Raw genomic sequence first — 23,775 nt, 5'->3', positions numbered from 1 at the left:
TGCTCCTCCCTCCCAGCTCCCACTTTAAATGGCGGCAACTGCGCGGCCACACCACTGGCGCTCCTAAGGCAAGCCCGTCTGTGCCCGTCCACGCCTGGACCGCGCCCAGCGCCAGAACCCCTGGACCCCGCGAACATCACGACACCAGACTCCACTACCATGCCAGCAGCCTCCACGCACTCAACGCCGGCTGAAATCACACCTGTTTCCAGGCCAACCGGAAACGGACCCACGGACCTTTCTCCTGCCGCACCTGCAGCTTCACCTGCGACAGAACCACCAAACCTCCAAGGACTGGACCCAACCAGCTCCGCTGCATACTCCAACACCCGCTCCGCACGCAAACACGCCGTCGAGCTCTGGGATCTGCTCGACCCCTCCGCCCCAGACATTGCCTTCCTGACCGAGACCTGGTGGAACAACTCCTCGGCGCCCGACATCGCCATAGCCATCCCGGATGGCTACAAAATCACCCACAGGGATCGCGCCAACGGAACCGGAGGAGGAATAACCATCATCCACAAGTCCACCCTCAAGGTCGCCACCCACGCAGACGACACCCTCAACACCGCCGAACACCTGCACTTCCGGATCCACACCAACCCCAACACCATCCTCAGAGGAACCTGGAACTCCCTCCCGACCGACCTGCGCCTGACCCAAGACCACCTCTCCTTCAGGAAGAAGCTGAAGACCTGGCTGTTCGAGCAGTAGCGGCACCCCCTTCCCCCCAGCGCCTTGAGACCCTACGGGTAAGTAGTGCGCTCTATAAATGTCTTTGATTGATTGATTGAACACTCATCTACAAACCCCCGTACCCTGGGCTCAGTTCAGCGACTCATCGCTGACCTCGCCAGGACCCACGCAATCACTTCCATGGACTACATCCTCCTCGGGGACCTGAACTTCCACCTCGAGCACAACAACGACGCCAACTCCGCCACCCTGATCGACAACCTCGCCAACCTCGGCCTCAAATAACTCATCACCGCACCCAACCACGCCGCCGGCCACACGCTGGACCCCGTCTTCTCCACAGGCAACCACGTCGCCTTCGACATCACCACTGAACTCCACTGGACCAACCACCGCTGCATTCATTTCACCTTCAAGAAACCAACCACACACCACTGCACCCAACAGCTGCCACGCCGCTGCTGGAGCAAAGTCACCGAAGACCGGCTGATCACCACCCTCGCCCAGAACCCACCCAGCGACCCCACCAACCCAGACACCACAGCCCGCAACCTCAGACAGTGGATCTACAACTGCGCCAACACCCTCGCCCCGCTCAAGAAACCCTCCAACAGCCACTCCAGCAAGAGAGTCACCTGGTTCACCGACGAGCTCCAGACCTCCATACGCGCACGCCGGAAACTGGAGAAAATATGGCTCCATGAACACACACCGGACAACCAAGCAGCCCACAAGGACGCCACCCGCAGACATCACCACCTCATCAGATTAGCCAAGAGATCCTCCTTCAAAGACCGCTTGGACAACAATGCACACGACAGAAAAGAGCTCTTCAGCATTGTAAAAGAACTCTCCAACCCCAGCGCCAACGACATCCCGCCCTCAAAAGAACTGTGCGACTCACTAGCCATCTTCTTCCACCGCAAGATTTCTGACATCCACGACAGCTTCAACACCACAACCGCCCGACTACGCCAGACACCACCTCCCCTGTGAACACGACTAGCGCCATCCGCCTGACCTCCTGGTCCAACGACAACGAGACACGCAAGGTCATGAACTCTATCCACTCAGGATCTCCCTCAGACCCGTGCCCACACCACATATTCAACAAAGCAGACGCAGCCATTGCACCCAAACTACAGAAGGTTATCAACATCTCCTTCGAAACAGCGACATTCCCGGAGAGCTGGAAGCACGCCAAAATCAATGCCCTCCTCAAGAAGCCCAAGGCGGACCCCAAGGACCTCAAGAACTTCCGGCCCATCTCCCTGCTCCTGTTCCCAGCAAAGGTCATCGAGAAAATCATCAACAGGCAATTGGCCTGCCACCTGGAAGACAACAACATCTTGGACCCATCCCAATCCGGATTCAGACGAAACCACAGCACCAAGACAGCCCTCATAGCCCCCACAGACAACATCAGGTGCCTACTAGACAACGGCAAACTTCAGCCCTCATCCTCCTGGACCTGTCGGCCGTCTTTGACAGGGTCTGCCATCGCACTCTAAAGCAACGCCTCCTAGAAGCCGGAATCCAAGAGAAGGCCCTTGACTGCACGACGTCCTTCCTCTCCGTCAGAACCCAGAGCATCCGCCTCCCACCCTTCCGATCCAAAGCCACCAACATCATCTGCGACGTCCCCCAGGGCTCATCCCTCAGCCTGACGCTGTTCAACATCTACATGGCCCCCCTCGCACAAGTGGCCCCCCAGCACGACTGCAACATCATCTCCTACGCCGACGACACCCAGCTCATCCTCTCCCTCACCTAGGACCCACACACTGCCAAAACCAACCTCCATGAGGGAATGAAGGCTGCCACCGATTGGATGAGGAGCAGCCGTCTGAAGCTGAACTCGGACACGACGGAGGTATTCATCCTCAGACCCCCCCCTCAGCCTGGGACGACTCCTGGTGGCCGACCACACTGGGAACAGCACCAACACCCACCGACCATGCACGCAACCTAGGATTCATCCTCGACTCCTCCCTCTCCATGGCTAAGCAGGTCAATGCTGTCTCCCCCTCCTGCTACAACACCCTCCGCATGCTCCGCAGGATCTACAAGTGGATCCCGACCGAAACAAGAAGAACGGTGACACAGGCCCTCGTCAGCAGCAGACTGGACTACGGCAATGCACTCTACCCAGGAATCCCAGCCAAACACCTATGATTACTACAACGCATCCAAAACACCTCTGCCCGACTGATTGTCAACGTCCCCCACGGCAGCCACATCGCCCCCACCTGAGAGACCTACACTGGCTCCCCATCGACAAGAGGATCACCTTCAAGCTCCTCACCCACGCACACAAAGCACTGCACAATGCCGGACCAGCCTACCTTAACAGCAGACTCAGCTGCTACATCCCCATCCGCAGCTCCGCGCCGCCAGCCTTGCCCTCGCCGCTGTCCCCCGCATCCAACGAACGACCTCCGGCGGCAGATCCTTCTCCTCCCTCGCCGCCAAGACCTGGAACACCCTCTCTACCCTTATACGGCAGACCCAAAACCTACTCGCCTTCAGAAGACTCCTCGAGACCTGGCTCTTCGAGCAGAAGCAGCACCCCCCCATCCCCCTCCCCTCAGTGCCTTGAGACCTTCACTGGTAAGTAGCGCGCTTAACAAGTACTCTGATTGATTGATTGCCTATCATAGTTTAAAATATTGCAGATCTTTGCCATCAAGTATAAAGTACTGCAGGTCTGTGCCCATATGAGTTTGAAGCATTTTAGGGTGGGTCCATCTACTTCGTCTCAATTAATTATAAGGTAGGGTAGGTGTGTACGTTTGAGTGTAACGTATTGGACCCATCTAAATATAAAGTAATGTGGATTTGTGCCTACCGCTCGATAGGTACCGCAGGTTTGTGCCTAACTGACACTGAAGTACTGCAGGCCTGTTTTCATATACTTGTAAAGTAGCGAAGGGTGTTCCTATTTGAGTATGAAACACTGGAAGTCTGTGGGTCTGTGCTTATCTGCTTGATGGGTACAGCAGGTCTGTGTCTATCCAAGTGTAAACAGCTGCTAGTCTTAGCCCATTTGAGTAGGAAGTACTGCATGACTGTGCATCTTTGAATATACAGGTCTGCAAATGTGAGTGCATAGGAGTATTAAGTATTTCATGCCTGTGGCTGTCTGAGCATGAAGTACTGCATCTCTTAAGTATGTAGTACTGCAGGTCTGTGCACCCACATTGAATGGTATTTTGCAGGTCTATGCTTATTTGAGAATAATGTACTGCAGCTATGTGCCCATCCGAGTATGAAGGTCCCAGGTCGGTGACCATGTAGATATGCAGTGCTGCACACAAGTTGATGCTCACATCAGTGTGGAGTAACGCAGGTTGGGGGCACTGTGTGTAGGTAGTCTCAGTGCCTCTTAGTATAAGCCCCAGCATGCCATATCCTAAGTATATTACATTTTTTTTAAATTGAGCTCATACTGAGCACACAGTAACTATTAACCAAGAGGAAAGACTGAATAGAAGGTACTTCACCAGTTGTTGATGGGAGCTCAGGTCTTCCTCGGTGGGATAGCGCTGATATTCTGTGTTGTTTCCCCAGATATTGCAGGTGATGTTCTCCTGTGAATAGAAACACATAAGCGCCGATGAAACATATACCTTATGCGCTCTACCTATTCTCCAGGGCTCACCAACACGAGTGCACTTCTAGGCCAGATACATGAGGGGTATACCTCAGCGTTATCCCTACTGTGGGGATCTCAAAAGCCTGTCTCCTGGGCTCCCCTATAGAAGTGCATTTCAGGCCCTGATACATCAGGTGTATACCTCAGCGATAGCCCCATTGTGAGGCTCTCAAGAGCCTGTCTCCTGGGCTCCCCTATAGAAGTGCACATCTAGGCTTGATACATGAGGGGTATACCTCAGCGTTATCTCTACTGTGGGGCTCTCAAGAGCCTGTCTCCCGGGCTCCCCTATAGAAGTGCATTTCAGGCCCTGATACATGAGGTGTATACCTCAGCGTTATCCCTACTGTGGGGCTCTCAAGAGCCTGTCTCCAGAGCTCCCCTATAGGAGTGCACTTAGTTAGTTCAAACCTACCCACACTAACATACCCTTGTTACTAAGATGTGGCATTCCCTAGTTACCAGGATTCCACATGCACTTATAGGTGTAATACATGAGTTGCATGTCTCAAAGCTTTCGCTTTTGCAACACACTCTTGGGTGTGGTGCTGCAGCAGTGTGTCTCAGGAGTTGCACTTATAGAATTCCACATGAACTCACATTTCACCAGCCCTCCAATGCAGGTACTGGATGCCTCTTGATAGACATATTCCTTTTCGCAGCACACGGTCACCTACAATCTCAGAGTACCAATCAAGATTTGGGAACAACAGACGCACTGGTGTGGAGCCAATGGAGGTCGCCTTGTGAGTTACAGGATAATCTGAGCCAGTTTGAACTAGAAAAGAATGGGTGGAGCCGAGGAAAACTGTTTTTCATTCGATAGTGGAATGCAGAAATGCACAGATGAGATTCTTGGCCTCTGGAATTTTCCAAAAGTAAATTTGTGAGGAATCTGATCTAAAGCACGTGTGGGAACAACCCTCGGTTTGTGAGGATTAGAGAGTTATATAACAGTATTTTGCAAAGGTACCCGCGCGATCCGCATTGTGGGGGAGTCTAAGAATAAAACCCAATGCAAATTAAGTTTAATGAGAAAAAGAACTGTTAGATACAGCCTTACTCGACAACACAACATGGAAAGAAAAATGTCGAGTGGATAAATGTCGTTACCTGACACATAAACAAATCTGATAGGCACAACTTTCCTGCACCCAACTGTCGCACTGCGTGCACGGAAATAATTCCTTTGTGACGTATTTCGTCCATAGATTCATTATTGTACTCTAGTTTGTCCATGCAGCTCATGTTTAAACAACGAGGAAGGGTGTGGTGGTTTACAGCGAGATGGGTTACAGGTGTGAGACTTTCCCCTTTAAAAACGGCACGAGTAGCAGGGCTAAACATTAAGAAGTGGTTGTAATAAGGAAGTGAAAGGAGGTCATGTTGTGCCGATCGCGGTACAGAGAAGGTAAATGGGGGAGGAGGGTAACTCGTAGTTTAGTGTGAATTGTACTGTTGGGAGGGAGTCATGATGCTCTGAAAACATTGAAATGGTGATTTATGTTCAGGGAGAGGGGAGGGTTTGAGCACGGAGGGAGAGCTAAACGTAATATAAACAACAGATGGTGTCTTAGTTTCGTATGGTTAAGGGTAGAGGCACAGCTAGCAGTTTTAGTTATAAGCATAATGGTCGGGCAGCAAGCTCAATTGTTTCTTTATTTCATTTTTCAGTTATTCCCCTGACGAAGAATTTATAATTCGAAATGCATTGGGAGCACGCTGATGTCATTCAATACACTGCTGTAACATGTTTGTTTGCACATGCCTCCGTTAAAGCCCTGAATGGCAACGTCTGGTATTTGAAAATGCTGAATAAATGAATTCAAAGTACAAACAAACATGCTGTCTCTGTTATGGTGTAATTAAGGAAGATGCAAGAGTGAAGATTTTTGACTAATATGGACAAACTAGAGTACAATAATGAATCTATGGACGAAATACGTCACAAAGGAATTATTTCCGTGCACGCAGTGCGACAGTTGGGTGCAGGAGAGTTGTGCCTATCAGATTTGTTTCAAACTTAGCCGTGCAGAGGTGCAACACGGTTACTGTTCGCACGCATTTCATTACATGAACTGGAAATCAAGAGTAATTATAAAGAAAAGGGAAGGAGTGCAGTAGCTCAACCTTCATTCAATTGTTACCTGACACATAGCAGCCTTTGTGCAAATCCACTATGGTTGCTTTTGTAACATTTGCACCTAGATTCACAAATGAGGAGCATTTACTTTCTTATGTTTCTTCTGCAGTTCATTCAACGAGGAGAATGACAGGATGGCTAGTATCAGTGACCTAAGAGAATGTCAGGGCAAATGCCACCTTGACCCTGATTCAGGGTTGCACAGTACTGGGACCACTGTAAAATCACATGCTATTTTACTACTACCAGCTGGTAAAATTATCCTAGTAACCTGCAATTACGAGTAAGATCCCATGGAATTAACTATGTGAGACCACTTTTTATGGCTGTTAAACCACATGGAATTGCCTATCCTATGTGGTTTTACCTACTCTAAGCAGGTGGTAAATAAATGGTGGGGCATTCATGTGGGGAGGGAAAGTAGATGAGTAAAGGGAAAGCTTTTTTATTGTATGCACTACCCTTTTGGGGGAAAAAAAGTGAAACAAGACTTGGTTGCTGCAGCCAAAGTCTAAGGCGATTTTTCTGGACGGTTCTGCCAGCCGAACAAATCTGGTCATGTTCTTCAAGATCTGGTAAATCAACTTTGGGAGAACACTACTAGTGGAGATCAGCTCTCTAGAGGAATATCCAGTCCTAACCTACCCATCAGATGAGCTCAAAGTTACTGACTTTCACATCTTACCTGATCCACAAGGAAGTCGGTGAGCATCAGAAGCCGGTTCCCTCCTCTCGTGGCAACAGGAATCGTGATTTTTATTGCCAGCTCCTCCACAGGGAAGAATCCCAAGTTTTGGATCTGTAATATTGGATTCAGAAGTTTGTTAAAAAATATAGGAGTAGAAAATAATTTTCCTATAAGGTGGAAATTAAGCACAGGACGAGACAGTAGATTTTAGCATGACTGACTAACTCGCCCTAAAAAAGTAAGTAAATCTGTCGTAGTAAACCATTGTATGTAATGCACAACAAAGGACAAAGTTGCAGCCCCACAGGCCTTACAGTGAACCTTCTCTGAACATGCAGTACCTACAGGCCATGCTAATGAAGAAAAGCAAAAACCACAACTCCACATGTCTGACTACAGGCGTCCCTCAACAGTCATTGATTACAGCCAAATCCACAACTACACAGCTCTCACTGCAGCCCCCCTCCCGCCCCTCAACCAGCATTGATTACAGTCTAGTTAATGGAAAAATTCACACTCCCACCGCTCTCTATGCAATCTTCCATGAGTATTATTCAATGTGGGCCCTGCTCATAGACACATCCACAATCCCTCAGCTCTCTCTGCATCCTTCCTTGAGTATTATTCAATGTGGGCCCAGATCATAGACACATCCACAATCCCACAGCTCTTTCTGCATCCTTCCTTGAGTATTATTCAATGTATGCCCAGCTAATAGACACATCCACAATCCCTCAGCTCTCTCTGCATCCTTCCTTGAGTATTATTCAATGTACGCCCTGCTCATAGACACATCCACAATCCCACAGCTCTCTGCATCCTTCCTTGAGTATTATTAAATATGGGCCCTGCTCATAGACACATCCGCAATCCCTCAGCTCTCTCTGCATCCTTCCTTGAGTATTATTCAATGTACGCCCAGCTAATAGACACATCCACAATCCCTCAGCTCTCTCTGCACCTTTCCTTGAGTATTATTCAATGTGGACCCTGCTCATAGACACATCCACAATCCCACAGCTCTCTCTGCACCCTTCCTCGAGTATTATTCAATGTACGCCCAGATCATAGACACATCCACAATCCCACAGCTCTTTCTGCATCCTTCCTTGAGTATTATTCAATGTACGCCCAGATCATAGACACATCCACAATCCCATCAATAAATGCCCAGATCATGGACACATCCACAATCCCTCAGCTCTCTCTGCATCCTTCCTTGAGTATTATTACATATGGGCCATGCTCGTAGACACATCCACAATCCCTCAGCTCTCTCTGCAGCAGTATTATTCAATGTACGGCCAGTTCATGGACACATCCACAATCCCTCAGCTCTCTCTGCATCCTTCCTTGAGTATTATTACATATGGGCCATGCTCGTAGACACATCCACAATCCCTCAGCTCTCTCTGCAGCAGTATTATTCAATGTACAGCCAGTTCATGGACACATCCACAATCCCTCAGCTCTCTCTGCATCCTTCCTTGAGTATTATTACATATGGGCCATGCTCGTAGACACATCCACAATCCCTCAGCTCTCTCTGCATCCTTCCTTGAGTATTATTCAATGTACGCCCAGCTCATGGACACATCCACAATCCCTCAGCTCTCTCTGCATCCTTCCTTGAGTATTATTCAATGCACGCCCAGCTAATAGACACATCCACAATCCCTCAGCTCTCTCTGCATCCTTCCTTGAGTATTATTAAATATGGGCCATGCTCATGGACACATCCACAATCCCTCAGCTCTCTCTGCATCCTTCCTTGAGTATTATTCAATGTACGCCCAGCTCATGGACACATCCACAATCCCTCAGCTCTCTCTGCATCCTTCCTTGAGTATTATTAAATATGGGCCCTGCTCATAGACACATCCACAATCCCTCAGCTCTCTCTGCATCCTTCCTTGAGTATTATTAAATATGGGCCCTGCTCATAGACACATCCACAATCCCACAGCTCTTTCTGCATCCTTCCTTGAGTATTATTCAATGTATGCCCAGCTAATAGACACATCCGCAATCCCTCAGCTCTCTCTGCATTCTTAATTGAGTATTATTCAATGTACGCCCAGCTCATAGACACATCCACAATCCCTCAGCTCTCTCTGCACCTTTCCTTGAGTATTATTCAATGTGGGCTCTGATCATAGACACACCCACTATCCCTCAGCTCTCTCTGCACCCTTCCTTGAGTATTATTCAATGTACACCCTGCTCATAGACACATCCACATTCCCACAGCTCTCTGCATCCTTCCTTGAGTATTATTCAATGTGGGCCCTGCTCATAGACACATCCACAATCCCTCAGCTCTCTCTGCACCTTTCCTTGAGTATTATTCAATGTGGGCTCTGCTCATAGACACACCCACTATCCCTCAGCTCTCTCTGCATCCTTCCTTGAGTATTATTAAATATAGGCCCTGCTCATAGACACATCCACAATCCCTCAGCTCTCTCTGCATCCTTCCTTGAGTATTATTCAATGTACGCCCAGCTCATAGACACATCCACAATCCCACATCTCTCTCTGCATCTTTCCTTGAGTATTATTAAATATGGGCCCTGCTCATAGACACATCCACAATCCCTCAGCTCTCTCTGCATCCTTCCTTGAGTATTATTCAATGTACGCCCTGCTAATAGACACATCCACATTCCCACAGCTCTCTGCATCCTTCCTGGAGTATTATTTAATATGGACCCTGCTCATAGACACATCCACAATCCCTCAGCTCTCTCTGCATCCTTCCTTGAGTATTATTCAATGTACGCCCTGCTCATAGACACATCCACATTCCCACAGCTCTCTGCATCCTTCCTTGAGTATTATTAAATGTGGGCCCAGCTCATAGACACATCCACAATCCCACTATGGGCCCTGCTCATAGACACATCCACAATCCCTCAGCTCTCTCTGCATCCTTCCTTGAGTATTATTCAATGTACGCCCTGCTCATAGACACATCCACATTCCCACAGCTCTCTGCATCCTTCCTTGAGTATTATTAAATGTGGACCCAGCTCATAGACACATCCACAATCCCACTATGGGCCCTACTCATAGACACATCCACAATCCCTCAGCTCTCTCTGCATCCTTCCTTGAGTATTATTAAATATGGGCCCTGCTAATAGACACATCCACAATCCCTCAGCTCTCTCTGCATCCTTCCTTGAGTATTATTCAATGTACGCCCTGCTCATAGAGACATCCACATTCCCACAGCTCTCTGCATCCTTCCTTGAGTATTATTAAATGTGGGCCCAGCTCATAGACACACCCACAATCCCACTATGGGCCCTGCTCATAGACACATCCACAATCCCACAGCTCTCTCTGCATCCTTCCTTGATCATTATTCAATGTACGCCCAGCTCGTAGACACATCCACAACCCCACAGCTCTCTGCATCCTTCCTTGAGCATTATTCTATGTATGCCTAGCTCATAGACACATCCACAATCCCACAGCTCTCTCTGCAGCCTTCCCTCAACATTCTTCACTTACAATCCATGTTTATAGAGAAACCCACCATCACACAGCTCCGAGTGCAGCCTGCCTTAGTATCTAATGATAATAGGACATGGGCAATAATACAGCTCTGTTTGCAGGGTTCCATGATTATTCATTGAATATAGTCCTTGCTAATTGGGCAACCCACGGTATTCAACTCTCACTGCAGCATTCCCAGGACTCTATGGAGCGCGATAGTGGAGAGAGACATCAATGTCCATCGGTACCTGGAGCCTTTCTTGAATATTTTTGCTGACGGTGCATGTCAATGGACAGTGGCACTATCCGACGGCTCTTACTGTGGCTCCCCTGATCATTCCGCGACTGGCGTGCATGCTATTCCGCAGATCCCTATGTTATAAGAAACAGGGTTGAACCCAATGTAGTCAATAGGGACCTGGGTAGCAATAGAATAAGAGGAAGGGGTCCCGTGACCAGAGAACAGAAATTACAAATTTACACCATTTGTATTCAACAATTCAAATAAAGAAAAAACCATTTTCAGGAAGCAAAAAAGAATTTAATTCAAGATTGCATACATCCTAATCAATGGATATCTTACTCATTTTGTACATCCTTTTGATATCACAATTTATATACAATGCGCGTGCCCACATTCACAACAGGAAGGGGGTGACGTGAGGGAAAGTGTAGGGGTTAGGATATATGTGATCTGATTCATTCGGTGACAAGTCTTATTTTAAGCTTCTAAGACAATATACATGCGGTCCCTGAAAAAACAGGGCCACAGTTCGTGGCTCCAAGAGAGTCCAATTTTATAAATGATAAAGATCGGCCTAACTCCGTTGTAGCCGTGAGTGTCTGAATGGGGGCCGGAGTTGGTCGTGGGTGGTGTAGTCGTCTACGTTTCGACCCAATATAAGTAGGTTTCTTTTCCTTACAGAAGGGTCTTCATCAGGACAAGCAGGGTTGTGGGTGGGCAACCTCCTGGGGAGCAATTGGAAAAGCGAATTAGAAAACCACCAATCCTGTATTCTAATTCATAGGGAGGTGGTTCATGATAAATAAATAATCGTTAAAGAAGGTGAGACAGCCGTGTTGTCTGTCTCTGTATAAATCCCATAAGTAAGATTGATAAATAAGGACTCACGCTCACCTTTCGCAAAGGGGCGATAGGAATGGACTTGAGGGTGGTGTTTTCTTGGTCCAAGTTGGTAAATAACTCTAAATTTAAAAGAAGAGACTGGTGTTTTTAAACAAGTCTAACAAGTTGGCAGCTAGTACATTTAAAGACTGTTATCGGAGATCGGATTCCCAAGATTTGAGAAGTAAACAGTCATCTTGGGCAGATAACAGTAGGGGGGGGGGAACAGGGCTGGCGCTAGTCCATCCATTTTATTGTGAGCTTGAATATTCCTCTGTATTATTACCTTTAAACCCTACAGGGTTTCTCTTAGTTGATTGGTTATGGAAGCAACTAGTAAGTAGTGTGTAAGAGTTCTCCACCTGCAACAATGAAAGATAAGATATCTGTTTGCTCAGCAAATCCATGATATACAATTATTAGTGGTGTAGCGACAATATTTGTAAGGGTGCTTACCACTATCAACAGTTTTTTAATTTCTATTAAACAAAGTATAGTAGACCTCATTCAGGCATTATTATTCCTTTCGGGGCTCCCACGATTTAGGGGTAGGGAACCTGAGTATGGAAAGAAATTCATAAAATAAATTGTTAATCGTCTGCAGAAGAACAGGCTATTTGAAGTATCTATGCTTCTAAATCCATATCATTACCAGAAAAAGGCAGCAGGAGATTTGTTTATCTATTCGACTTCTTTACGAAGAATGCATATATAAATTGCATATTCCAATCTAAAAAAAGAACGGCTTGAAAATCCACCTGGAAAGGGGGAGAATTCTTACGTTACTATGAAGCTAAACCGTACCAAAATGCACCTTGCATTACATAGGGAACATTAAAACAGGTAACGTTACCAATAGGGTGGTTCGAGAAGTTTGTTTTTATGCAGTCATTGCGCCATCTTGTGGGAAGGGGGCTTATGTGATTTGTGCACACCCTTGTCTATAATATGCTAGACATTGTCCTTCATTTAAATATCTGAAGTTGGGCTAACTAATTTATTGTCTCTTCTCTATTGCCAAATGGAAGTGGAGTCTACACTATCCTACGTGATTTGTGCACTCTCATGTGAATTTATTGCACGATACAATGTAAATACAAGATAATGCTTTAAATAGTAATGTTCTACCACAATGCTAACACAAGATGGGATACAGGAGAATAGTGCTTCCCTCGAACCTTCCTATGCGTTTGCCTTTGCCGCAAACACACAGCGTGATTTGTTGCCTCCTCAGCTATATGATAAGTGGTTTGCCAATGTTAACATGGTACTAGCATATGCCCAATAGATAACTTTCCTTTCGAAATCATACAAGTATAACCAAGTCTTTTTTCGGTTTCCATTCAAATTTCCGAGGCTCCGCCCCCCCCAGTTGAGAACTGCCAGGAAGTTGTCCTACACGCGCGTTACCAAGACAGGATCCATATCGGTAGCGGTAGCGCTGGGACTAGTTGAATCTCCAACTTGGGACGCCAAATCAGGTAACCCTGCCTTCCCTTTGTGAACGGCGCGAACGAGTCGCGCATAATACCCTTAACTATTTGTGCTCATTGTTGGTCCCTAGGAGACGGTAAATACATTTGGCGTTTCGGTTGCCCAGAACTTTCAAGAACGCAAAGCAGGTAGGAACGCATTTAATTTAACCAACTCTCCAGACTAACTGTACCGACTCCCTGATTTATGTGAGAATCACGGACTAATCTCCGCATTCCTTTTAGGCAAACAAAGCCCCCTTCCCACAAGATGGCGCAATGACTGCATAAAAACAAACTTCTCGAACCACCCTATTGGTAACGTTACCTGTTTTAATGTTCCCTATGTAATGCAAGGTGCATTTTGGTACGGTTTAGCTTCATAGTAACGTAAGAATTCTCCCCCTTTCCAGGTGGATTTTCAAGCCGTTCTTTTTTTAGATTGGAATATGCAATTTATATATGCATTCTTCGTAAAGAAGTCGAATAGATAAACAAATCTCCTGCTGCCTTTTTCTGCTAATGATATGGATTTAGAAGCATAGATACTTCAAATAGCCTGTTCTTCTGCAGACGATTAACAATTTATTTTATGAATTTCTTTCCATACTCAGGTTCCCTACCCCTAAATCGTGGGAGCCCCGAAAGGAATAATAATGCCTGAATGAGGTCTACTATACTTTGTTTAATAGAAATTAAAAAACTGTTGATAGTGGTAAGCACCCTTACAAATATTGTCGCTACACCACTAATAATTGTACATCATGGATTTGCTGAGCAAACAGATATCTTATCTTTCATTGTTGCAGGTGGAGAACTCTTACACACTACTTACTAGTTGCTTCCATAACCAATCAACTAAGAGAAACCCTGTAGGGTTTAAAGGTAATAATACAGAGGAATATTCAAGCTCACAATAAAATGGATGGACTAGCGCCAGCCCTGTTCCCCCCCCCCCCTACTGTTATCTGCCCAAGATGACTGTTTACTTCTCAAATCTTGGGAATCCGATCTCCGATAACAGTCTTTAAATGTACTAGCTGCCAACTTGTTAGACTTGTTTAAAAACACCAGTCTCTTCTTTTAAATTTAGAGTTATTTACCAACTTGGACCAAGAAAACACCACCCTCAAGTCCATTCCTATCGCCCCTTTGCGAAAGGTGAGCGTGAGTCCTTATTTATCAATCTTACTTATGGGATTTATACAGAGACAGACAACACGGCTGTCTCACCTTCTTTAACGATTATTTATTTATCATGAACCACCTCCCTATGAATTAGAATACAGGATTGGTGGTTTTCTAATTCGCTTTTCCAATTGCTCCCCAGGAGGTTGCCCACCCACAACCCTGCTTGTCCTGATGAAGACCCTTCTGTAAGGAAAAGAAACCTACTTATATTGGGTCGAAACGTAGACGACTACACCACCCACGACCAACTCCGGCCCCCATTCAGACACTCACGGCTACAACGGAGTTAGGCCGATCTTTATCATTTATAAAATTGGACTCTCTTGGAGCCACGAACTGTGGCCCTGTTTTTTCAGGGACCGCATGTATATTGTCTTAGAAGCTTAAAATAAGACTTGTCACCGAATGAATCAGATCACATATATCCTAACCCCTACACTTTCCCTCACGTCACCCCCTTCCTGTTGTGAATGTGGGCACGCGCATTGTATATAAATTGTGATATCAAAAGGATGTACAAAATGAGTAAGATATCCATTGATTAGGATGTATGCAATCTTGAATTAAATTCTTTTTTGCTTCCTGAAAATAGTTTTTTCTTTATTTGAATTGTTGAATACAAATGGTGTAAATTTGTAATTTCTGTTCTCTGGTCACGGGACCCCTTCCTCTTATTTCATTCCGCAGATCCCAGCAGCTTCAGGCATAGTTCTCAGTTCCGATTCATAAATGAGTGAAAGAGAAATCACCGCCATCTACAGAACTTTCTGGAGAGCAAAAGCTCCTCTGTCTGAGTTTGGCTCCAACACTTATGAGACACTGAGTCAGCCCTGATCCCTTTATTGAGATGATTTCAAAATGTCCTTAGACAGTGGTGGTGGTGGTGTCGAGGCTTTGATACTGCATCACTTGTCATCATTTTAAACCCCCACAGATGACACAGGTCTTTTTTCTCATCTTTCTACCCAGGGCCGTAACCATCTCCTAACGCCCACCCTCTCTTTCAAGGGCTCAGATCTTTGCATTCATCCCTTCAGATTTTGACCGAGGGCAATACCTCTGGGGCAAATAAGGATGATTCAATGTCCTTGATGGTATTTAATGCCGACTCACCCAGTCGTTTGGGCTCGTTTTGTCTACTTATACATTAATTGTTGGACAGGCCTCGTGGCATGCCCGACCCCTCCCCGCATGGCGGGTCGCGGACCCCTGCTACCCCTGTTTCCCGGGCAAGAACAACTCCTGCAACCCGTCGGGTCAACCCACGGCTTGTCCCCGACGGAACCTTGGCTCATGAACACAACAGTCTCCACAACAGTCTCGGCTGGCCCGGGTCCCTTCCCGAACCACGGTCTCCGGCCCAGCCGCCATTTTGGACACTCCACGACCAGGCCTCGTGGCCTCGGGTCGACCTCGGCCTCGGGCCCAGCCAGGCCCCGACATCGAGGCACCACCATCCACCCAGGGGGTAAAGAGACCACTTGGCAAGTCAATGGGCGAAGGAGTGTCAATGGCTCCCCTCCGCCCGGTTTCGATCACCCTCGGCCTCCATGGCCGCTGGCTCCACCCCCCTGCTGGGTGTCTGGACTCCCTCATCCCGGACCTCCCGACCTCCAAGTGCGAGGGTCCGGACATCAAAGGGCGCCAGACCTATAACTGGGGTAGCTCCAGAGCAGGAAGGCAGTTGTATCCTGGAGTCGAGAGACCCGAGACAAACTCATCCTGGGAGGCCTGCTGGCGCTGCCGCGGCTCCTCTTCGTGAACTAGCTTTGAAGGCCTGCTGGCGCTGCCGCGGCTCATCCTCTTCGTGAACCATCTTGAAGGCCTGCTGGCGCTGCCGCGGCTCATCCTCTTCGTGAACCATCTTGAAGGCCTGCTGGCGCTGCCGCGGCTCATCCTCTTCGTGAACCATCTTGAAGGCCTGCTGGCGCTGCCGCGGCCCCTACTTGCGAACCCGCCAGCTCGAGGATTGTGAGATCCACACCCGCTACCCCCGTACCCGTCCGGTACTGAGACTGTCCCGCTACCCTTTCCCCAAAGAGACTAGAATTGACGGGATCCTCGTATCCTGCTCCCACTGTACCGTCAACTACTTTACCTAAAGATATATATAAAAGTGTGCAGAACTCATCTCTGTGTGGTGTCTATCTGTGGGGGGGAAGTTGCTCGTCCGTACGATTGAAGGAGAGGGCCCTCGCCAGGAGGCCTCTCCCCCCTTGCTCGGCCGACCCTCCGGGTCCCCGTCTAACATTGGTGGCCAGCGGCGCGATCCGAGCCGACGCATAATCGTACAGAGAGTAACTCACCCCACGACACACAACAGCCATGACGACAAAAGAGAGTGGAACAACCGAAAAATTTCAGATGGAACGGCTGGAAGAATACAGCCACAAAGAACTAAAGCAATTCTGCATCGATTTGGGCATTGCTACCACAGGACTGAGCACAAAAGATGACCTCAAGCACGCCTTGGAATCTTGGGTGGAGGCGGAACCGTCCCCACCCCAAAATCAAAGCCTCGAGACCGCAGAAACAAGTACCACCCCCGTGGAAGGAAGAAGAGCGGGCCTCTCGTCCGAAGAGGCCCAAGAACGGGAGAAAAGCCGGCTCCACGAGTTGGAGCTGGCTCGACTCCGCTTAGACGGAGAACTCAAACTGGCAGAACAGAAGATAACCCTCGAACACTTACGGCTCAGGGAAGAACAAGAAGAGAAAAAGAGCCAGAGGGAGCTGGAAGAAAAGAGACTAGCATACGAGCATGAACGAAATTTAAAAGAACTCGAAATTCGACGGCAAAACAAAGACCTCTGCGTCCCCGGGAACCAGAGTCCCGCTTCCCCGGCGGACCCGAAGGTCCACATCCCCAAGGACGTCGTCCGGGAATACTACCGGAACGATGATATCCAGCAATGGTTTAAGGCCTACGAGGTGGCCATGACCTCCCACCGAATTCCGCGGTGCGACTGGGGAGCCGGGTTATGGGGAAAGTTCGTCAACGAAGGAAGAGATGCCCTGCTGCAACTCCCCGACCACGAGATGACATCCTACGACCACATGAAGGCTGCCCTCCTCACTCGCTATGGGCTCACGCCCGAGATGTACCGGCAGCGATTTTGAGACTGTAAGAGAATCCCCGGTACCACCTGGGAGGAGTACGTAAACTTTTTTAGCCGAGCCTTCGAGGGATGGATCAAGGGCAGCCAGGTCACCACCTACAAGCAATTATTCAACCTCATTGTGTGTGAGCACCTCTCCAATAATTGTTTCGTAGAACTGAGGCAGCACCTCCTCGATAGTAAGCTGACCGAACCTCGGAAACTCGCCATCGAAGCAGACCGATGGGAGAGCACACGGGTCCCTCGGAACTGGTCCAGCGAACAGAACAGAGCCTCCCAGGGGCCCCACCGCCCCCGGGGAGGAGGAGGAGGCAAGGGTCGGGGCCGGGACACTGTCACGGTGCCTCCCACTAGCAATCCCCCGCCCCCGGCCGGAAGAGGAAGCCCTCCAACGCGGCCCGGGTTCCGCTCCAACGTCACCAGCCACAAATGCCAGCGACCTGGCCACTACGCCAATGATCCCAACTGCCCGAAAAATCAGAGTCCCATGAACCGCCAGATCACCGCCGTCACCCTGGGAGAAGAGCCAGGCCACGAAGAAGCCGAAGAGTGCGAGCAATACCAGCCCGAGTGGGAGCCAGCCGCCATGTCCCTGGTCTGTCTAGGGGAGAGGGACATGGTCCCGCGGGCGCCCATTCCCGCTAACACGCAGAAATACAGCCAGTGGGTCACCATCAATGGACGCCGGGCTGAAGCCCTCCATGACACAGGGGCCAGTGTGACCGCAGTCCGCTGCCATCTGGTGACCCCCGACCAAATCTTACCCAATGTACTTTGTCCAGTACGGTCGGCAGACAACTCCGAAAGCCTGTGCCAGATGGCCCGCGTCCCTTCGAGTGGGGGCGGGGGGGGGGGGGTGTCTGGCATGCTAAAAGTGACTGTCCGCGACGATGTCCCGGTGGACTGCCTTCTGGGGAACGACCTCGAGAGCTCGCCCTGGTCAGCCGTTGAGCGACGAGAGCACCTGGGGATGCTTGGTCTCCCGGAATGGGTCTGTGTGACGACCCGATCCATGACCGCCCGCGCCATCTCCAGCCCAGAGGAGCAGGAGTGGCCCGAACCTCCTCCGCCGATCGTCGCAGAAGAAACTACCCCTGAGCCTGGTCCTCCGGGGCTCAGCAACGAAAAACAGGACCAACTCCAAGATATCCCGGAGCTGGCCCAGTGGCGCCAAGAGGGTGGCCCCACTCAGGAGCAGTTCCGCCAGGAACAAAGCGCGTGTCCCTCCCTTGAGGGCCTCCGACAACAAGCCATAGCCCAGAGCACAGGGGATGCCTAGGGGGCACACTGGATCTACTGGGACAACGTGCTGCTCTACAGTGAGCAAAAGATCGCCGAGCTGGGAGCCAGCCGGGTGCTGGTGGTCCCCCTCCGATTCAGAGACTTCCTCTTGAACCTGGCCCACGATGTGCCTCTTGCCGGGCACCTGGGGCAGGACAAGACGTACAGCCGCCTGGTGACCCACTTCTACTGGCCGAAGATGCGGAACGATGTAACGAACCACTGCCGGGCCTGCCCCACCTGCCAGGCCAGCGGGAAGAGCGGCCGAAAACTTAAAGTCCCCCTGCAACCCTTTCCCATCGTCACCACTCCCTTTGAACGGGTGGGGATAGACATTGTGGGGCCCCTGGAGCCCCGAACAGCGCAGGGTCACCGGTTCATACTTGTCCTGATGGACCATGCCACCCGCTACCCCGAAGCCATAGCGCTCCGGACCGTGACAGCGCCCGTGGTGGGCCGAGCCTTGATGGGGATCTTCTTGCGGGTGGGCTTCCCCCGAGAAGTCGTCAGTGACAGGGGCACGAACTTCATCTCCAAGTACATGAAGTCCCTGTGGCAACAGTGCGGGGTCACCTACAAATTCACGACCCCTTATCACCCGCAAGGGAACGGACTAGTAGAACGATTCAACCGCACCCTCAAGGGGATGATCATGGGCCTGGAAGAGCCCCTACGTCGCCAATGGGACGTGCTGCTCCCGTGCCTCCTGTTTGCTTACAGGGAGGTTCCCCAGAAATCCCTGGGCTTCAGTCCGTTCGAACTCTTGTATGGACACCCCGTCCGGGGCCCCCTCAGCCTGATCAAAGAAGGGTGGGAGGTAGCTCCTCAGAAGGCTCCCCCTGATGTGTACAAGTACCTCTTGGCCCTCCGGAACCGGACCTGGCGGTTCAGGGAACTTGCCAAGGTCAACCTCGAAGCCAGCCAAGAGGACATGAAGCGCTGGTATGATCAGAATGCCTCGTCCATCGAGTTCGAGCTGGGACAACAGGTCTGGGTGATGTCCCCGGTTGAACCTTGCGCCCTCCAGGACAAATGGACGGGACCCTTCAAAGTGGTGGAGCGCAAGGGCCCCGTCACCTACCTGGTAGACCTGGAGTCACCCCGGAACCCCCTAGGGGTCCTCCACGCCAACAGACTTAAGCCCCACTTTGTACGCTCTGAACTCAGCCTCCTGATGGCTACCGACAGTGGGGCTGAAGAGGACTCCGAGCCCCTCCCCGATCTCCTGAAGACACTCAAGAAAGACCGCTCCGTGGAAGGAGTCCACCTCTCCGAGGCCCTGTCCCCCGCGCAACGCAAAGACTGCCAAGACCTGCTTCTACAATTTGCCGACCTCTTCTCCCTCATCCCGGGGGTCACCCCCTGGTGCCTCCACGATGTTGACACCGGGGATAGCCCCCCTATCCGACACAGGCCGTACAGGGTACCTGATCGAGTACGCGCCTGCATCCAGTCGGAAGTCTCCAAGATGCTGGCTCTAGGAGTGATCGAGCCTTCTGACAGCCCCTGGGCCAGCCCGGTCGTACTGGTCCCCAAGGCCGCCGCCCCGGGCGTCGCCCCCGAGCTCAGGTTCTGTGTAGACTATCGGAGTCTGAACGCCGTCACCAGGACCGACGCTCACCCCATTCCCCGGGCAGATGAGCTAGTCGACCGCATGGGGGCCGCCCGCTACCTGAGCATCTTTGATTTGACAGCAGGCTATTGGCAGATCGGCCTCACTCCCGGTGCCCAGGAGCAATCCGCCTTCTCCACCCCGGATGGCCACTACCACTTCAAGGTGATGCCCTTCGGAAGGAAAAACGCACCCGCCACCTTCCAGAGACTCGTGAACAAAGTCTTGGCGGGTCTGGAGGAATTCAGCGCCGCCTATCTGGACGATATTGCCGTGTACAGCCGCCACTGGGCAGAACACCTCCACCACCTCCGGGAGGTCCTGAACGCCCTCCGGCAGGCCGGGCTAACCGTCAAGGCCAGCAAATGCCAGATCGGCCAAGGGTCCGTGACCTACCTGGAGCACCAGGTGGGAAGTGGCCTAGTGGCCCCCCTCCAACTCAAGATCGCCGCCATTCAAGCGTTGGAACCCCCGGTCACCCAAACAGAGGTCCGAGCCTTCCTGGGGCTCACCGGGTACTACCGGCGCTTTGTAAAAGACTATGGTAGCATTGTGGGGCCCCTCACAGAACTCACGTCCAAAAAGAACCTCCAGAAAGTCCACTGGACTCCCGAATGTCAGGCGGCCTTCGAGAAACTCAAGTCCGCCATGTGCACCGCCCCCGTGCTCCAAGCCCCCGTGCTCCAAGCCCCCGACTACAGCCGGGAATTCATAGTACAGACGGATGCCTCTGATCATGGCGTTGGGGCCGTCCTCTCCCAACTCAACACCGAGGGGGTTGATCAGCCAGTGGCCTTCATCAGCCGACGCCTGCTGGCCCGAGAACAGCGCTGGAGCACCATAGAGCGAGAGGCCTTCGCCGTGGTGTGGGCCCTCAAGAAGCTCAGGCCCTATCTCTTCGGTACCCACTTCCGGGTGCAAACAGACCACCGACCCCTGCAGTGGCTGATGCAGATGTGGGGAGAGAATCCGAAGCTGTTACGTTGGTCCATCTCCCTGCAAGGGATGGACTTCACTGTGGAGCATCGCCCCGGCCAAGACCACACCAACGCAGACGGCCTGTCCCGCTTCTTCCGCCTCGGCGAGGAGATTACCCAAGAGGATGGGTGACTCTCCCTGCCTTCAGCTGGGGGGGACGCATGTTGGACAGGCCTCGTGGCATGCCCGACCCCTCCCCGCATGGCGGGTCGCGGACCCCTGCTACCCCTGTTTCCCGGGCAAGAACAACTCCTGCAACCCGTCGGGTCAACCCACGGCCTGTCCCCGACGGAACCTTGGCTCATGAACACAACAGTCTCCACAACAGTCTCGGCTGGCCCGGGTCCCTTCCCGAACCACGGTCTCAGGCCCAGCCGCCATTTTGGACACTCCACGACCAGGCCTCGTGGCCTCGGGTTGACCTTGGCCTCGGGCCCAGCCAGGCCCCGACATCGAGGCACCACCATCCACCCAGGGGGTAAAGAGACCACTTGGCAAGTCAATGGGCGAAGGAGTGTCGATTGCTCCCCTCCGCCCGGTTTCGATCACCCTCGGCCTCCCTGGGCGCTGGCTCCACCCCCCTGCTGGGTGTCTGGACTCCCTCATCCCGGACCTCCCGACCTCCAAGTGCGAGGGTCCGGACATCAAAGGGCGCCAGACCTATAACTGGGGTAGCTCCAGAGCAGGAAGGTAGTTGTATCCTGGAGTCGAGAGACCCGAGACAAACTCATCCTGGGAGGCCTGCTGGCTCCTCTTCGTGAACTAGCTTTGAAGGCCTGCTGGCGCTGCCGCGGCTCATCCTCTTCGTGAACCATCTTGAAGGCCTGATGGCGCTGCCGCGGCTCATCCTCTTCGTGAACCATCTTGAAGGACTGCTGGCGCTGCCTCGGCTCATCCTCTTCGTGAACCATCTTGAAGGCCTGCTGGCGCTGCCGCGGCTCAACCTTCCGTGAACCATCTCGAAGGCCTGCTGGCGCTGCCGCGGCTCCTACTTGCGAACCCGCCAGCTCGAGGATTGTGAGCTCCACACCCGCTACCCCCGTACCCGTCCGGTACTGAGACTGTCCCGCTACCCTTTCCCCAAAGAGACTAGAATTGACGGGATCCTCATATCCTGCTCCCACTGTACCGTCAACTACTTTACCTAAAGATATATATAAAAGTGTGCAGAACTCATCTCTGTGTGGTGTCTATCTGTACGGGGGGAAGTTGCTCGTCCGTACGATTGAAGGTGAGGGCCCTCGCCAGGAGGACTCTCCCCCTTTGCTCGGCCGACCCTCCGGGTCCCCGTCTAACATTAATGATAATTTAATCCTTCTAATACTTGCAAAACGTTCAGGCTTTTTAATTACAATCTAGTCTCTTCCGCAGTACCTTTGTGCCATGCAGCACTTGAGTGAAAACTGACTCCAGCTCGACCACATGAAACTGAATGGGTTCCTTGTAGCACCAAGTCCTATATTAACGCCTCTTCAGACTGATCTCCATTCCTGGCGGTTGCCATGGACAGAAGTGTGCAATCCTCACCGGTTTAGAACACTTTTGAAACCCCAGATCTACTCCGTGCTGTGGTCAGTGGTTGTTGTAATCTAAGAACTCTTAGGAAAATTCTTGGTTTTTCCATTCTCTCAAAGTGTCTTGATTGTTTCAGCAGGCATTGGACAGCGTCTGTGTACTGCAACGGGATATTCAGGGTTTGGTAAAACTATTTGAGCTGCAAACTCGCAGTGCATTCAAAATGGTGCTGCCTGTCTCCTTACAGACACCGAGAAATGGGAGATCGTGAGCTCTTCAGGGGTCTAAGTGGGAAAAACTTCCCACTTTTAAGCTCTTACTTAACCTCTGCATCTTCTTTAGTGCGACTCAGGCTTTTTTCCTACCATGCAAGCTTCGCTCCCTCTAATACCTCCTGACTATGCATGCTGAGGATTGTTAAATGTCACTGCCTGACTGTTGAGCCTGTTCCATGTCCATTTAAGGCACCGGTATTAGCCTCTGTGGTTCTGTGAACCCTTTAAATTCTAGGTTTGACCAAATTGACCTAAACGACCCTGCAATAATTCATACCATAATTTCCACTGCACTGCAGTCTACACACATATATATATATATATATAGATATATATATATATATATATATATATATATATACACACACATATACACACACACACACACATATATATATAGAGAGAGAGGAAATGTATGAAATGCATGTGTTTTACAGAGTTCTCGAATACACACACACACACATATACGTATATATACGTGTATATATATATATATATATATATATTCCAGAGCTCTAGAAAT

General features: G+C 50.5%; 1 protein-coding gene across 4 annotated transcripts in view; it reads right to left on the bottom strand.

The window, feature by feature from the left end:
- The window catches only part of ITGA11 (integrin subunit alpha 11), a 592,938-nt gene that overhangs the window by 72,234 nt on the left and 496,929 nt on the right, over positions 1-23,775 (bottom strand). For all 4 annotated transcript variants that reach the window (XM_086957973.1, XM_086957974.1, XM_086957976.1 and 1 more), the window contains 2 exons: positions 7,180-7,293; positions 4,200-4,286 (listed from right to left, as the gene is read on the bottom strand). In XM_086957973.1, coding sequence (XP_086814099.1) covers positions 4,200-4,286; positions 7,180-7,293 — 201 coding nt within the window. The remainder of the gene's footprint in view (positions 1-4,199; positions 4,287-7,179; positions 7,294-23,775) is intronic.

The sequence above is a fragment of the Lissotriton vulgaris genome, chromosome 2_1, assembly GCF_964263255.1.
Source record: "Lissotriton vulgaris chromosome 2_1, aLisVul1.2, whole genome shotgun sequence".
NCBI classification, from domain to species: domain Eukaryota; kingdom Metazoa; phylum Chordata; class Amphibia; order Caudata; family Salamandridae; genus Lissotriton; species Lissotriton vulgaris.
Note: the sequence above shows the minus strand (reverse complement) of the source record. Positions and strands in the feature narration are given on the sequence as shown.